Genomic DNA, 18,644 nt, shown 5'->3' on the forward strand with positions numbered 1-18,644 from the left:
TTTTTTTTGGCTTGACCTAGTCACTTTAAGAACAACCTACCCTCATCATCACTGTCTTCAGAGTCTCTGCCCTGGAAAGAAATCAAAATTGAAACTTAAACATACCAGAAAAAAAATGTCTTCAAAATGCCAAACCAATGCACAGGGGCCAAGCCTGTTTTAACATTCATTTCAATGTAACCATAATTATTTATGGTTACATTGAAATAAATGTTAAAACGGGCTTGGCCCATACGAATCAATGCTTTATTTCCTCAGCAAGGGTTCATGAAGTTCAAAACATTTGGTTGGAAAGGATGTTCCAAACTTTAACAACACCCCTCTCCCTGTTAATTAAGTATTATTTAATGAACATCAAAAATATGATACAGGTACTTACACCAACATCTGGACCATCCATTCCCATTCCTCCCATGTTGTTCATCATCTGAAAAATAATTTTATTCAATTGAAACAAAACTACTTGTAACACGTTTAAGCACAAGAGTCATCTCCCTTTGCTTCCTGATAAGTAGACCACACTACAGGATTGTGTGAAGCAATTGCAGTGAAAACAATGGGCCACCAATTTCATAATGGGCACCAACAGGATAGAATTTTAAAGTTACCATTAATAAGTGATTTATCAATAGCAGCAAAAGGAATGATGAACTATTACTTGAAAATAAACTTGAGCAAGAAGAATGAAATCTTCAAAAATCGATGGACTTGTTTAAAGACAATGAATCTGGTTCAGACAAATACATGGAAAACAATGACTTGGGACAACAATGATACTAGACAGGGAGTTGGGGTTCACACTTACTCCCATAGGGTTATCCATTCCACCTAAGCCACCCATCTTTGACATCATCTGTAAAGGTACAATATCATGGACATTATAGCACAAAAGGGGTCAGAGGTCAAACATTGCACAAGGTCGTGCATTGACACAGCACAATCGACTTCCTGCTGCATGTTAACATTAATGCAGCTTATGATATCAACAATATCATTGACATTATAGCACATAAATGGTCAAGGGTCAAACAGTGCACAATGTTGTGCATTGACCCAGCACAATAACCTTTCTGGTGCACATTAACATTAATGTCATCAATAGGCCTGGGGTGATGACATTATAGCACAGAAGGGGTCAGAGGTCAAACACTGCACAATGTCATTCACTGACCCAGCATTACCAACTTTCTGGAACACATTAACATCATTGCCATTTATAAAGGTGATGTAACCCACTGATGTCTGGTTAAAATCATTATATGTATAACAGATGAGGAGACAACCAATTATATATCTGTGACCTCAGAGACAACACAAAGCTAAAGGGTAGGTGGGATTGTTAATCTGAACAGGTCAAGTTTGTTTCTGCTTTAAGTTTGAAAAATCATAGGAATTGCTATATTCAAAACTTTGAAAGCATAATGGTACAATGCTACTCAAAGCACATAGATTAATTATAATAACTTTCTTGACAATTATCATTTGAATATTACCTTCGACTTGTACTAAATGACCTTGGATCAAACACCGAAGTTTCTCAATGTTAGCATCCTGCATCAGATACCAGTTCTCACATTGTGTGACGTGTTTAGTGATCAATATCAATTCACAGCTTGGATGTTTCACAAATTACAAAAGTATTTAAATGAGGAAGATTGTAAGTCAGGATACATATGCAGTTAATTGCCTCTGTCTCGGACAAAAAAGGAAATAACAAAGCACATTTTTTAAAATATTGTGCATAATATTGTGTATATATATTATCCAAGAAATTTCTGTTTCAAAAAGGTGAGTTTTAAATTTTTATTCAAGAGGGAAAGGGTTTACTGATAGCTTTGATAAATCTCAGAGTCTGAAAGAACTGATTTGATCATGTTTTTATTTCAAAATTTACAATTGGGATTGAGTACAAGTTCTGTAACTTATATCACCCTCTCTCTAAAAGAACACCGATAGAACTCTGGGTATATGCATGTATTTTCTACTTCCTCTGCTATTGGTCCATCAGTCCCCTCTCTCTAAAAAGAGCTCCCCCCCTCTCCAAATCTCTTTGCATGTTAAGAGGAGGGGGAAAACCAAAAGCATGCATTTCTTCTTTTGATAAAACAGTAGTTATCAAAGTACAGGGTCATCGTCAATTGAAGTTGAATTTGACACCTCTTAAACATTAATTATTTTCATGTTTGTGAAATGCTCTTTTTTAGCTCGCAGGGCAATAAAGGGCACATCAAAAATCAATGGATATCATTTATCACAATTCAACATGGGGGGGGGGGGGGGGTTGTGTTAATAATTCTTCCCACAATGCAATGTGGGTCAACTTACTGCTTCTAAATCCATGTCGCCTGTATCATCTTCATAATCTGAATCATCTTCATCCTTCCATTTGTTAAAATCTGTCTTTATCCAATGTACCTACATATAAAACAGCAACTATGTAACCTTCTGGCCAAATGTTCTTCAGATTCATCAATTGTGCAACATCAATGTGATCCATACAGAATATGGTAAGAGAGAGAGAGAAAGACAGAGATAGAGTGACAGACAAACATACTAACCTTAACTTTATCTTTAATTAATCGTGGCCAGAAATGACCCTCTTCTTTCTTTTTTATAACAAATGGGACATTTCTAGGGAGGACTGTATATTTTGATTCCTGTCAAAGCAATGAGAAATACATTTGTGGTGTAAATCGAAAAAGCCAACAACTGGTACTGTTCTGAAGTCGACTTTGAATTATGTCAATTCACATAGCATTTATTTAAAAAGCTAATGATACATCCACTTAAACTTTTACCTTGGGATCGACTTCTTTGAAGAATTCAACTTTAGCCTCATACCATTTTTTCTCTGCACCTCCTCTCGCTCTGAAATAAACCAAATCAATATTATTGTCAATATCTCATCTCTTAATATCACTTGTCAAAATACAATATGAATGTATATAAATATACTTGTACTGATACTGAATAACATTTAACATGACTAAGAGAGTAAATCATGCACTTTAAACTATAATAACTACATACTTGTACTTTGTATTTATGTAACCATGGTAACAGTAAACTTTTACAAACCATTTCTATGCTATAATTTATGCAATGCACTTAACAAGTTAAGACGGCTATTTGTCAACAGGCCAACAAATTAGGCTTTGAGCATTAATCTATCTCTTAGAGAAGGTCTGCCTAAGTGCTAAGACTTAAATTTCCAACCTCAAGTAAAGACCAACCCCTGTCAGAGTGTCTGCTTACTTGAATGTTTTAACATCAATTCAGTGGGCTTTATAAGGGGATTCTACTATCCACCTGTCTACATTATCTGAATGGTAATGTCTTTTTGTTGAGCTCTTTTAAGACTATTTAGGATTCTGTATATATATATATATATATGATACCATTATATAGCTTCTGAAGATTTTAAAATGAAAGCGCTTAAGCTATATTGAACGTTTTTCGTGTTTTCTTATTTAATATATATATATATATATATATATATATATATATATATATATATATATATATATATATATATATATATATATATATATATATATATATATATATATATATATATATATATATATATATATATATTTTGCACTATATAAATTTTATTTTAATAATAATTCTACTATCAATCTCAATCTGTCTGAATTTTAACGTTGTTACAAAGAGTATTTGGGGTTCTACTATCCATTTGTCTGCTTACTTGTATGTTTGCTTGAATGAGCAACCTCTTATCTGCTTACCTAAATGTTAACGTCGTTTCAGTGAGCTCTATTTGAGGTTCTACAACATCGTCCACATCAATGGTCAGATACAGTTTGTCTTTTCTTTGAGCCCATTCCATAGGAGCGTGTAGAGATTTACTGAAATAAATAGGATAACAAATAATTGAGAAATCTTTAAAGAAGCATAAATTGTTCAAAATCATTTTTCTATCATTTTGTCAACAAATGTAACTTTACACATGATAATTCAGCTAAATCTCTGCTTCATTTTCATGTCAGCCTAAATGTCTGAATGTTTAAGAGTATTTCAATGTTAAACATTAGAATTGTAACATTACAGAAATACATTGATCGCGAGGGCCCTTGATTAATGATACACGTACGTATCCTCACATGTATATCCTGATACACTTCAATAGTTATATATATATCGTATACATAACATGAAGACATTCAGAAATTTCAATCAACGCTAGTAATGACTTGTAAATTTTGTTCTAACTAATTAAATTTATATCTCTTGTTTATTGATTTAGATATCAGTTTATTTATTGTTGAAAACTAAATCATAATACATGATGTATCACATCAATATACCGTGAAACGTATCGTATTGTGAGGTAGCTGCCAATACTAAAGCCTATAATAAAGGTAAAAAGAGGGAGTAAATGTATTTGTTTGGTCTATTAGAGAGCTGCAAGAGTAATCCCAATTTAATTGTTTGCAGTCTACTTTCCAAAAAGCAAGTAGCTGCTGAAGATATCCTGGACCAGTTATAGAGGTAGCAAACGAATACACCCACATTACATAGGTACTTAAGATAGAGTGTTTGACAATGTGACATTAGAACAAACATGAGCTGATGAGGAAATTGAAAACCCTTTAATGTATTTCTTTCCATAAATTCAAACGGATGGTTAACTTTTTAATCCTAGTTTCGCCTACAAAAGATGACAAAGTGCACTTAAAACCATGATAACTACAGAATGTTCGGGAAATTCCATTTTCATTTTCCTTATTGAAATGAAATATAATATTTTCGCTAAAAACTTCTGCAAATGATAAATGGGGTTATTTAAGATTCTTATTCTCTTAAACTCCATCTCAAGTGCTCTTAATTATGAATACAATAAAGATATTAAAAAATATTACTCTTTGTCTGCCATTTTGGAATCGCCGGACGCCATGTGGGAGAAATGTTTAGATAACTCGTTCCTGGAATTTTATACTGCACCCCTATTTTTCAAGTGACTGATAAGTTTCAAGTGCACCAACCGGGATGTGACACACATATTTATTCTACCACTTTAATTTACTTATCTACATACATATATCTATCATCAGAAAATTTAGGACATATTTTTTTATAATCAAATATTTGTTTTAACGTTAGCCTCTTATCAGATTGCAATGTGATAATTTTTCAAAAGTAAAATGAGAGTAAATAATAAACCATAAAGGTGTGATACAGATGCATTAGATCTACACACGCAAAAACATCTTTTAACTTATGTACGACTTATCTATTTAATCAAAACAGCATCACCGGAACTTTATATGTTGCAATCCAAACAAACTTCACGAGATGATCGGAGATCAAAATTTTCAGTGAATATTGATGATATTGGATCCAACAATATAAAAAAGACATCATTGTCATGATTATACGTGACATTTGTGAGACGTTCATAGGATTTTAGGTCAGTGTTGAACTAAATTGTCACGTACAGACTACAGTACCGATCAGACCCAACCTAACTGAAAGTAAACCCCAACTAAACCCTGGGTTTACTTTCTGGGTTTACTCTGGGTTTACTTTGGGTTTACTAGAGTGGACCAAGAGTAAACCTAGAGTGGATACAGAAAGTAAACCCCAATCAGAAGTATACCCCTGAAACAGACGCTATAATTGTGTATTCGGAATATACAAAGGGTAGTAATTACAGGCAGTAAGATGGTAAGATAAAAAACAGGTCTGCTTCACACTTCAGTGCAAACAAATGACCGCAGATGCAATTCCCGAGTAAACCCTGAGTGGACCCAAATTTTCTAAAAGTAAAACCCAAAAGTGAACCTTGGGTTTACTCTGGTGTTAGGTTGGGTCTGATTGGTACTGTAACTACAGATCAACAGGTATAAAATTAACAGACGACATTCACATTTTTTACAACAATTTTTTTAACAACAAAACATTTCCCTTTGCAGGGTCAAATATGGTTAATTGTTTCAGTGGATAAGATTACTGCATAGTAATAAACTGGCGTACGATTAGCTGCAATAATGTAGCCCTCTCCGATTTTTTATATCTGATGTTTACTGGAGAGGGCTACAATTCCACAGGATCTCCGTAATGGTGCAAAATTAATTTTTTAATGCGGCTGACTTCGGTTTAAAAAGATCGATTTTATATTTGACTTCCTTTAGATAAAATGATTTTTTAATTCAGGTTGAACAAATTAACCGTATATAAACCAAAACCAGATAAAACACATCAGCATGTTTACCAGTCGTCTTTTTCAGCAGCCATGACAGTTCTCGCGTGATTTTATGGGATGTACGCTTGGAGTTTTGATGGGCTTGTTAACGTGAAAGTCAGTGTAAATAATCGGAGTTACCTCGTTATATCACTAAAACATCATTTAAGGAAATGGTATATAATGGAAAATTCATATTTACCGCGTTAATTATGTTTAAAATAGGGGAATTCCTATATTCAGTTCAAGATCCGCTCCTGATTTCTCATTGGCTGTCCCAAAATAAAACCGGTCAAGGTCAGTAAACATGGCGGACAAATTCAACTTTCGTTGTTGACATACACGAAAAATAACAGATATATTGACTATACTTGATAATTTTGGATTAATTTATGCCATAGACATCTACAATGTTTGAGTTCAGGTAAGAAATGCAAATGTTACTGTCATTTATGTACGATTTGAGACGAAATCGTTGCGGGAGTGAATCACTCCCGCACTTGCACCATTACGGAGATCCTATGGAGTTGTAGCCCTCTCCCCCCCCCAAAAAAAAAAAAAAAAAAATCGGGAGAGGGGTACATTATTGCAGCTAGCGTACGATCAGTTCTCGCCGAGAACCATTTCTCGCCAGTGCATTTGTTACTTCACCTTTATCAACACACAAAATTTTATAATATATAAAATTATGTAACAATGCACTGGTAAGAAATAGTACTTGGCTGCACCCCAGTATTTGACTGTGTTAAGGGCGAAGCGAAATACTATTTATTTGCATGTATAAAAATTATGCAGAAGTTGGATGAGCCTTTGTATGCATTCATACCCCTTAATGTCGTGCCCTTAATCTGCATTAAAATGTCATATATGCAGACATCACTTGACAATTTCTGTCAAAGTTGCAAAGATGCGAACAATTTGCAAATTTGAAATTAAGTAGATATAACAACGAAATCCAGTATGGTAGCTGTGTAGTCACTTCACTTGAAGTGATCCATTTTTTCCTCCCTCATAGAGAAGATTTTCAAGATCATAGGACTGGTATAGAGTATATTTTTTTTAGTTTTTGTATACGCATGTGGTCTATAGTGAGAACTTCACTCTCAACATTCTCAAGTGCCTGATCGAATTCAAACAATTTTGAAATACATGAAACTGCTAATTAGAAAATGTATCTTTTTCTAATAGTGAATAGACATAGGTGAATTCAAGTTTGGACAAAACCATTTGAAAGTGTAGAAAGTTTAAAAAGAACAACATAGAATAGCCCTGCAGAGACTGTATTAATGTTTTGCAATTTAAAAAAAAAATAAAAAAATTGAATTAATTATTTCAATTATATTATAATTGAATTATCCCCCCCCCCCCCCCCCCCCCCCCCCGCCCCCCATTTGAAATTTTCCATTATATTATGAATGTAAACCAACAGTATACATGTATTTAGTATTCTAATTTTATGGATGTGACGGACTATTGCAGCAATGGAGAAAAATATTGTGATGACCACTGTCTTACCATCAGAATCTGTCTGCCAATCAGACACCATTACCTCGAACACAGACAGTGGCCATGATATCCCCTCCCAGAATCCTTCAGAATCACAGGAAGCAGACAGCATACAGATGAAGGAGATTAGCTGTTCAGAAATTAGTTCCGAACCACTAAAGCAAAAAAGGAAGAAGAGAGATAAGTATATTCCTGATGCTGTTCCACTAGAGTTGCCCCCCTGTAAAATTTGTGGGAAAAAGGCTTCTGGGAATCATTACGGAGTCAATAGCTGTGAAGCTTGCAAGGTATGTGAAAGGCTCAGTTATTTTCATTATTTTTTACCATGCATTTAATGTTGAGGATTCATGATTTAATGAGAGAGAGAGGGGGGGGGGGGGGGGGAGAGATATGCCTTGAAAATAAAACACACCCCTCACTCCACACTCTTACCACTTTTACATATCATATCATCTCAGTCAACTTTTAATTTATATCAGAAATAATAATGACAATCAGGGTTGTCTCTAAAAATTGAAGAAGAAGGAAGAAATAAAAAAATAAAGGGGGGGGGGGGGGGTCTGGGGGTCTTGCTTATAACTACATTGTGTTGAAATGCAATAATAGCCGGGTAATTAAGGCGGGAATTCCCCGCCTCCTGGGTCTTAGAGACAACCCTGACAATACATATAATTTTATATTAATTAATTTACCGGGGGTATATTTTTTTCAGGGATTTTTTCGAAGATATCTCCAAAGAAATGTTCCCTACAAGTGCAACAAAGGCGGAAAATGTCTCGAGAACTCGGATAATAAGAAGAATTCTCTGTGTTCTGCTTGTCGGATGCAAAAGTGCCTGGATTGCGGAATGTGTCGTGAAGGTAAATAAAATTACTTTAAACTTTGTTACTGATTGTTCAGGGGATTCATCTCATTGATGGTCAATCTGCCTGGCTATTAAGAATATAATTACCAATGAGCATCTCTCAATACGCATGTATTTTTGCACTTTATGTGCCTTTGTGGTTTATTTTTTTCAATGAGTATGATGTATAACATTATATTGTAACATGAATGATAAGAAATATGGTAAAACTACTAGTAGCAACTCAGCAATATATTTGCCAAGAGTTCTGGAAGATTGCTCTCTCTGAAAAATTGGCACATTTGATTTTAAGATACTGATTCCTGAGTAATTCCTCATTAAATAATTCATTCTCTGAAAAATTGTCATAAAAAACGGGAAAGGTCACAGATGAATCTTAAAGAAAATTTTAATTATATCCATATCCTATAAATATTGTAGATTTATGTGAAGTTGATATTCGGTCTTCCACATGCAGGTATTACTCTCATATCTGCTGGGTAGTTATGATGTTAAATCTGTATACAATAGTTATATATGATTGAGTGCCATGGACATATTAATACTTTGATTTTTGACCAGGAATCCGTCAAGGAAGATACACAGCCACTGAGCGTGCCCGAGCTATTGAGGAAATGAAGCGTCTGAAACAAGACAGTTCAACTTCAAAGGTCAGCCAGGGTCAAGGGCCAAATCAGGAACCAGCCATTAAATGTTTGGACTTAACATTTCCAAAACCAGAAGAAGAATCAGCCAGTGCCACACATTCTGAAAATTCCTCAGCTATGGAGGTCGAAGGTGAAATGTCAAGGTCAGATAGTGACAAGGAGGCGAGCAAAGAGATGACCGATTTGTTGGAGAGAATCGTCAGGGGATACCATGAGCTCACTCCACGTATCATGTCTTTAAGTGATGATGAAGCAAGGGCTATCCTCAAGGAGGGATATGTGAGTTTATTATAGTTACATGTAGTTAGCTGGTTCCCCTCCTCCATCCACCCTATCGCTTAAAAAAAAATTTGATAAAAAAAATGTTAACATATATACATGCAGTGAGCAAATATGTGAAAAAAAAATGATTTTGACCACAGAAGAACAAATGCTTCAGTTATTTTTTTTTCAATAAAGAAAACTTGAAGTTTTTCATGTTTTTAGCAAATTTAAAGTTTTCCCTAATCCCAAAATACAGTAAGTATTAATTTAAGCATTGACCAGATCTTTGACCATGTTGACACAGGTTTTTTAGCATTCCAAAATTTTGTTTAGATCGTCAGTGTATTACACATTAATATGTTTAAAAAATTGCCGAGTATTAAGCTGCATGCACCAGACAGTTGTAATAATTGCAGTTATGGTGGAAACATCAGAATTCGTGATGGTTCAATTATAGTTGCATAATCCATTTATTCAATGAAAGCAACAAATAAATCCACCAAATTATGTTTCCAAAAAAAGAAAATTTCCTTCCTTAGATTTTAAGAGGGCTCGTGGGTCGAGGCTGTTTTTAGACGATGGTTTGTCGGTATTTAAATCTCCAAAGAAGAAGAGCTCTGTATTAAAAATTAATATAAAAAACTAAAAGATAAGATTTTGGATTTTTTTTCTGTACTAAATGTTAGTTTAAGGACAAAACTTTATTACGTTAAGGTTTAAGGCAGATCTGATGGTTAATTTGTTGACTTCCCAGTCTCCAAATAAATCCATGTTTTTGGGGGGTTTTTTTATAGGAGAAGCACATGAAGAAAGTGGAGGTGTTTGGGAACATGGACCCAGTCCCCGCCGGTGTCTACAGTGAAATCTACAGTAACACGCAGATGGACATCGACGGGCGGATGGAAATCTTTGAGGTACGATAAAAACAGCATATTGTTAGGCAAGAAAAAAAATGGAAAAAATAATGTATTTGTTCTCAGGCCCCAGCCGCAGCCACATTAGGTCAACTGGTGCCACATTGATTAATTTTTATTTCCGTATTGAAAAGGAATAGCTATGAAAATTGAGTTGTTCCGATTTGCATATCTTGTATAGTAAATAGAAATTCAAAAAAATCTTGTCTAGCTGCCAAATTATATTTTGATATGTATCGCCTGAGAATCTAAAGATTAATTTTTAGGCCTTATCTAGAACTGAAGCTTGTTTATGCCATTGTAACAGGTGATAAGAGATGAACTTGGCATACTGGTCCAGGAGTATGTTCGCTTCACCCATGGTCTCCCAGGATTCTCAGATCTCCCACCCACAGACCAGGCTAAGCTCCTTAAAGGTAAACGAAATAAAACACTTACACCATGCACATATCTAGAGGGGGCACCTTCTTTTGAAAATTCAAATTTCTTATATTTGCAGTGTAAAATTAACAAAACATAGGCCTCTGACCCTATAGCAAATACATTTCTTCCTCTGACTCCTTGGCAAAAATTTACTGGATCTAAGCATATACACTGCTACATTCATGACTTTTTTGACTCAAAATAAAGATCAGTAAGGTGGCTCACTACACCATATTACTTGATTATGATAGATATCATAATGGATAAGAAGTATTTAAGGTAAAAAAAAATGTGCAATTTTGAATGAAAAATTACATTTTCAAAAAAATTTAATTCAGTTAATATGAACAAAAGCTCCAGGTGGATTCGAACTCATGATCTGCGGTTCAGAAGCCCAATACATTAACCACTAACCTACGAATATATACAACCCTATTGAATGATATAAACAGTTTGACAAAACATTTAAATTGCCATCTTGTGACGCAGTGTCTTAAAAAGTATAAGTGTAGGTGAAGTGCGGTACCTGAATGAAGGTCATTTCCTCAAAAACTTTTAAAGAAAGATAGATAAAGACTTTCAACAAAGACTTGTTTTTTCAACAATTGTGATCATAATTCTTTCTTAATTTCTCTTTCCAGCGGCCAGACTGGAGTTTTTCTTCATCCTGGGCTACAGAAGTTTTGATTCCGAGACCAAAATGCTGATGACATACAAAGGTCTCGTGTTTCCCATCCGACAGTATTACCCTTATATATCCGAGGAAATGGCAGTGAAGTGGGTCAACATCTCCGACGATGTCCGAAATCTCAGCCTGACTACTCAGGAGCACGCTGTCATTCTTGCCATCTGTCTCACCTTTACAGGTAAATTAAAAATCAAGACTTGTAGTTTGGGATAATTCAGATTTTATTAAACTTAGGTTGTTTCTTAGAATGGCTAGAATATCCGACACTTATTGTGTGTTGGAATAATGATTTTTTGAAAAAAATTTGATATATTTAATTGAGAAGAACAATTGATTGATCACTATATGTTGGGACTTGAGTTAGGTATCTCCAAAACCCCAAAAATATGATCGCCCACCATCACTGCCACCACCAGAAGAAAAATAATGATCCTACATCATGTCCCAGAGTATGACCTCTTTGTTCAGTAAAATCATCTATTATCAATCTGAACTTGACCAATGACCTTTAATGTTACCAAAATGACCTTTGACCTTAAGGTCACCAAGTTTTACATTTTTCTTGTAAAAAGAGGAAATAGATTCTCAATATTTATCAGTCTAGACGGACTCCCAAAACGGAGTCAACGGAAGTGAATTTCTGCAAGCATTTTGGACTCTGTTTTGGGAGTCTACGCATGCGCACTGGAACAAAATATGGCGATTTTTCGGTGAAAACATGGGGTCAACAAGAAATCGTCTTGCAAAGTGCTGCATGTGTTGGCAGACTTCTAACATGTTTTAAAAGACCCAGGATGTAATTTACTATCGATCGTATTTGCACGAAATAGGGGTTAATTTGCACTTAAGAAAGTTATTTCTCTTCGAAGTTGGACGTTTGGACGATCCTAAAAAGTTATATTTTTGTGTTTTTCATGGAATTTAATCGTTAATAAAAGGTAAATTGCATTAAATTTTACTTCTTTGATATTGTGTTACAATTTAAAATCACCAAACCTACAAATTGATAAGTGCGTAAACGAAAAAAGCTTTGATTACTAACAAAAACATGGGTGCTCTAGCGATGATTAAAAACGTCTTTTTGGTATTTAAAAAATAGGATTGGTTGTTTAAAAGCCCAGAAAATGAAACGAATTATCACTCTAGATTCAATAACTCTTTAAATTGAACTGATAATTATCATCAAAACAGTTATAATTGTTCGCGGCATTCGCGATGTTAGGAAACCATGTTAAATACATAATTATTCAAGATAATTGGATAATTTAGCATGAAAAAGATTAAAATGAGACTATACTTTTAACAAACAATGATAAATAAACATACCCAAGCGTTAAATTTATTTCAAAACAGCTGTAGTTGTGCGTGATCAAAGTTTTGGGTGAATTTTTCATTGTAAAAATTAATCTTACGTAATACAAGTTAACGGTTATGAACATATTACATTAATATGACACATAAACGTTCAGATATGTTTTTAAAAGTTTAGAATTAATTTTTGTCGTGTTTTTGGCCAAATTTAGAGATTTATTTAGAACTAAGGGGCATAACTCGCACGTTGTTTACATTAGAAACGCCATTTTACCGCAATGCATGATGGAGCCAAAGACTCCGTTTTGGGAGTTAACTCCGTTTTGGGAGTCCCGTCTAGACTGTTTATGAATCTGTGTTTTTAACCCTTTACCCTCTTTAACCATGATAAAGGTTTTGGTTTTTTTAATGAAAAATACCTATGCATTACATGTACCACCCTAAAATATTTGTGAGGAATGGGAAATGAAATATTGAGGATGACATTGAACAATCAGTCTTTCTATTCCCCCTTAATATATTATGTTAATGTTTAGTTAGTTCTTCAGAATACTAAATCTAACATACATGTAATTGGTTCACTTTCTTTAACAGACAGGTGTGACCTTGATGCCAGAGACAAGGTTGAAGAGATCCAGATGCTATTTATAGATGCCCTTCAGTACCTTCTCAAAAAGAGGCTAGGGAATGAAAGTGGGCTTCATTTTTCAAGGATTATGAATGTATTTCTGAAGTTGAGAGAAATGAATGAAGAGTTTTTGACATTCTACAAGAAAATGTGTGAAGATCCTATGATTCAAAAGTACATGCCTGAACTACTGAATTTTTTAATCGATTGACCAAGGTTACTACAAACATGTCCTGTCTTGTTTTAATTTATATAAAAAACAGCATTACTGAAATTCTGGAAATTAAGAAAAATGTCACAAGTTTAAATATTATATTTTATTATGTTATTAAAATGATATTTTTTTATCACGTGCAGCTACTTTTTATACTGCGAATGTATGCACATATTCATGTAAATTTTAAGTAAAAACAGTCGCATGTGAAAATCCTATTAAAGTACCGGTACTTTAATTTATGTAAAATTCATATGTAAGGATTTTTTGGCTTTATCTTCAGAGTTTGTGTTGGAATTGAACTATTAATGTAGCCAGGAACACTAGCAAATGGCTTTTTGGCTTTTTATTATTACCGTATTTTTTTTCATCTCTGTATGCAAAAAATATTCTAGTTGGAACCTTATTATTGTTTTATTATGCATTAACCAAATGGTATGTCACTGTGTTTATTGTTGAATTTTTGATACTTTTATGCTCATACGTCTAATGTGACTAATATGACTAAAGCATATCTTTGTTATTTAATGATAGCATTCCAAAGTTAACTCAATTGCTCAATTTGTTTGTGCATGTAATCATTATTGTGACATGCATCAAGTAATCTATCTGTTTGTTGTTTGAATCAGTCATAGTACAATGAACATGTATCAGTTTTTTCCTTTGCACACTGCAAGATACTGTATACAGGGTAATATTCACACCTGTGTTTTATTTTCGCCCCTTTGGCCCTTATTGTCAGCGTGCAAATTCAAGTCTGGGCAAATTCCATTGTCTCAAATTATCACTTTTTAAACACAAGCTTTGTTTGGGCGAGTTCAAAACAGGTTGGAACTGTTCGCAAGTGAAGAAGGGGAAAAATAACCTTATATAGTGTTACTGGAATTCCATGCTGCTAGAGCCTCGTCTTTGCAGTTAATTCTCACCGTGACCTAGATCTCAGATATCTCAAGCATATTATTTTAAGATCATGAAAATTACAATGTAGTGGCTGCAAAACAGTTTATATTCAATTAATTGCGATAAAAAGTCGTCATAAGTAAGTTGGTTTACAGTATTGCCAGACTTCTTCGAGATTTTTTGTTGTAGGTCATATACAATATGTGTACGTCTAATTGTTCAGTGTCCTTGGTGATAGATATACCAGTATACCATGCAGTAAACTTATAGAATTTTGTCTGTGACAATTTTCAAATAATTTGTTTTTGAATCCTATGCTGCAAATAATGTATAGCATTTGCTGATGATATAGGAAGTCCCATTTTAGCTATTTTAATGCTAAAATCAAATTTTGTTGAATGCATCTTTTGTGCATATTAAGTTAATAGTCTTGAGCAAGTTCTGAAAGTATATTATCTAATATCTACTTCCAGTACTTTAATAATCAAAATCCCTGAATAAACCAGTGATTAGTTTAGATAAAATTCTAATTGTTGACAGAGGGTATATAGTGTAGTGTGGCTGTTTTCCACAATATCCTTGTGCCTTTTACAGTTTGTTTTCCTGAGTACAACTGCACCAAAACAACTCCTCAGGTATGGCGTGAACATGACCGGATCTGTACAGCTTTCTGAATTTTATTCATTTTGAACATTTTGACTATTTCATCACGTGTTAATATACAATCATGTACATGTAGATGCGAAAGTGACATTGTTTTAAAGGGATACCTAAAAAACTAATATATGTCATCATATTAGTATCTTTCCATCTTCACTAGCCATAATGGGGAGCAAAGTGGACTGGAAACCCTTGGTTAGCGAAGATGGTAACCATTTTTCTAGCATTATTGTAATTGTAAGCAGTTCAAGATATAGCATTACAACATGCACACATTTATATAAGCATATTGTGGCAATTTATCACATGTATATCTGGGGTTTAACAATATATAAAATAAATATGTGATAAAAGAATCTCTCATGATTTGCAATGGTGTATGATTTTGATCCAACACATTGTGTGATTTCTATTCAATTTACCTCGCCAAGGCTCTGGGTTAGAAAACACACAACTCGTTGGATAAAAACCATATTTCATAGCAAATCGTGAGAAAATATGCAAGGTCCGATTTGCATGTGATTTGACCTTGACCCAGTCATGGTTAGAAATGATCCCATAGTCCCTATTTATGTTTTTGTTTTTATTCTTTCTCATTAAACTCATGTATGCATCCCCGCTGAATTAACATTATTTTACAATTTTAGGTTAATAGTTAATTCTATACGCACAATCAATGTTAAAATAGAAGTTGTTATCCTATGGTGGCATATTTCTGCCCCCTACATGCAAGAAAATTATGTCAGCATGCAAGATAATAATGTCTTAATGCAAGATGATTATGATGACATGCAAGTTACAAATCTATTTAGGGAATCTGATTTTTATATGGTTAAAATTACTTACTAACGCCCACATTTGAAATAAAAGATACAAGATGCAATAAAATTATGACTTATTTATGTCGACATGCCTGTAAATTATGTAGACATGCGACTTATTTATGCTGACATGCCGGTTAATTATGTTGACATGCGACTTATTTATTTCGACATGCGACTTTTTTATGTGAACATGCAAGTTACTTATGTTAATTTGCAAGATATTTATGTCAACATGCGAGATATAAATGTCAATATGCTAGTTAATTATGTGGATATGCGACTTACGTATATATGTCAACATGTGAGTTATTTATGTTAACCTGCGTGATAAGTTGCAAGTTGACATAAATATCTTGCATGTTGACATAATTAATTGCATGTGTACATATATATATGTCGCATATCCACATAATTAACTCGCATATTGACATGAATGAGTCGCATGTCTACATAATTATGTTGCATCTTGCATCTGGGATGCCAGATACGTGTATTAATAAGTGATTTAAGTACACATAAATCAGATTTACTTAAAAATTTGTAAATTGCATTTGAACATTATTACTTGCATGTATACATAATTATCTTGCATGTTCACATAAAGTCGTATGTTGATATAATTAATCTTGCATGTAGGGGGCAGAAATATTCCACCATATATTTGGTTTTTTGTATACTATCAGTCCAGTATGATAAAACATTTGTTGTCCGTCATTGTTTTGATTATTTAATGAACTATTATAATAATTATATTATTACAACATGATCAAACAGTCCAGAGTTTTCACATGTCTTGACTTATAACCTGTTATTAATGTTGCAAAATTATTTTCACAATGCAGATAGTTCATCAATATTTTATTCAGAAAACCGATTCTTATCATGTTGGATTCCAATAAGATACATTGTATGAATTATATTGAATGAAGTCCTAAGATATTTGACTGTATGGACAATCTTATACCACTTATGAATATAATACCTTATATAATGGATTCCATTAAAAAGATGAAATCATGGATTTTTTAATTCAGTCTTTATTTCTTTGTTCGACATACTGATACAGCTACTGTAAACCATATTTATTTGCAGATGCGATGTTCAGGAAAAAAAAACTGCCATGCAGTTGTTGAATTCATGAATCATTGAGACTGCATATATATACGATATACCTGAGTTATATGTTGATAGTCATTTCAAAACCGTTACATTTACATTTTGCAAATATGTTTCCTGCTATGAACCTAGTGGGTAGCAAACACGTTCGTTTTTGTGTAAACAATTTAGTGACATCACAATGCTTATCGTTTGACGGTTGCATACAGGTAGTTGTTAACATAAAACTATGGTTATGTTTATAAAACCATTTTAATAAGACTTTCGGTAGGAAGCAACTATTTATTTCTTGCATCAAAACAAGTTGAAAATGACGCTAGTTTCAAGCGAAATATGCACTGATTGCGTAGTCTTAGCTCAAAAGCCAGAAAAATCTTGCTGGTTTCAAAGAAACATGGCTGAGTTGCAAACAATTAAGTAGACAGGCCTTCGTCACATTGCTCTTTTACACAACTGCCCAAAACAAGCTCTTTTTAAAATGGTTCTAATTATAAGCGATTTGACTTTCTTAAACGTAAATGAACTAATAAACATAAATGTTTTAAGTTCTCCGGGATATGAACTTGGTTGGTAAGTGATCAAGTGGTCCGAGAAGCCGTTTGGTTTTTCGGTAGGACGTAGACTATTTATTTATTTCTTGCATCAAAACAATTTGAAAATGACTCTGGTTTCGAGTGAAATATGCACTGATTGCGTATTCCTACCTCAGAAGCCAGACAAATCTTGATTTCAGAGAGCTATGGCCGAGTGGCAAGCAATGAAACAGACAAGCCTACGTCATATTGCTGTATGACACAACTACCTGAAGCCTGCTCATATTAAAATGGTTCTAAATCTTAAAAAATGTGAACCCGAAGGAAAACATCCAGTTGTAAAAATGTCAGTCGTTCGGGTTTTTACCAATAGGATTCCCCTATTGTATGGATTACTCCTCCTACAGTTTTCAAGGCAGGATTATTTTTTATTTTTGCTGATCAGTTGTACATATATCAGAGATGTGCATATTACTTGAAATTTTTGATTTTTGATAATGAATGCAAAAGTACCAGCTGTTGAATTTAGTCATTTTTTATTTTTGCATAATATTGCATTTAGGGTACCCCTATTGTACAGATAAAGTCCTCCTTCAGTTTTCAAGATAGAACGTTTTTTAAAAAACATTATGGGACAAAGAGAGACATTAATTGGTTTCAAGTTAACTTGATACATGTATAAAGAATCCTAATTATTAAATCTTTTTTTTTTCTCTCAAAATATTGCACATACATGAAGATTACCCGGTTTCTCTGGATAGGTAGTGTTTATTAATTTAGAGTGGATTATGGATACTATTCACAAAAAATAAAACCTTGTTTGCTTTGAAAATGACAGCTTTCCTTTTGTTTTGAAAATTTGTTACGAAGGTTCTTTAAACCATCGTTTTGATCTGAAAAAAATTATTAGAGGCAAAATGTATCGTTGTGACTAGAAGTTAGA

General features: G+C 33.7%; 2 protein-coding genes across 4 annotated transcripts in view; one reads left to right on the forward strand and one right to left on the reverse strand.

Annotated features, from left to right (window-relative positions):
* Positions 1–18,644, reverse strand: part of LOC128162861 (uncharacterized) — a 36,379-nt gene that overhangs the window by 1,816 nt on the left and 15,919 nt on the right. Inside the window, exons 1-8 of one of the 3 annotated variants that reach the window (XM_052826276.1) lie at positions 4,887–5,018; positions 3,753–3,872; positions 2,799–2,868; positions 2,559–2,657; positions 2,326–2,415; positions 806–853; positions 380–427; positions 41–71 (exon numbers count right to left, since the gene is read on the reverse strand). In XM_052826276.1, the coding sequence (XP_052682236.1) occupies positions 41–71; positions 380–427; positions 806–853; positions 2,326–2,415; positions 2,559–2,657; positions 2,799–2,868; positions 3,753–3,872; positions 4,887–4,921 (541 nt within the window). In that variant the 5' untranslated portion in view covers positions 4,922–5,018. Of the gene's footprint in view, positions 1–40; positions 72–379; positions 428–805; positions 854–2,325; positions 2,416–2,558; positions 2,658–2,798; positions 2,869–3,752; positions 3,873–4,886; positions 5,019–18,644 lie in introns of those variants that run through there. The other 2 variants (XM_052826278.1, XM_052826277.1) reach the window with 2 other exon arrangements.
* LOC128162860 (nuclear receptor subfamily 1 group D member 2-like) lies at positions 5,270–17,071 on the forward strand. Its single transcript, XM_052826275.1, has 8 exons — positions 5,270–5,434; positions 7,688–8,001; positions 8,427–8,574; positions 9,141–9,505; positions 10,285–10,404; positions 10,712–10,820; positions 11,469–11,693; positions 13,421–17,071. The coding sequence occupies exons 2-8, from the start codon at positions 7,690–7,692 to the stop codon at positions 13,663–13,665; spliced, it is 1,524 nt and encodes a 507-aa protein (XP_052682235.1). The 5' UTR covers positions 5,270–5,434; positions 7,688–7,689; the 3' UTR covers positions 13,666–17,071.

Source organism: Crassostrea angulata, chromosome 9 (genome assembly GCF_025612915.1).
Source record: "Crassostrea angulata isolate pt1a10 chromosome 9, ASM2561291v2, whole genome shotgun sequence".
Classification (NCBI taxonomy): Eukaryota; Metazoa; Mollusca; class Bivalvia; order Ostreida; family Ostreidae; genus Magallana; species Magallana angulata.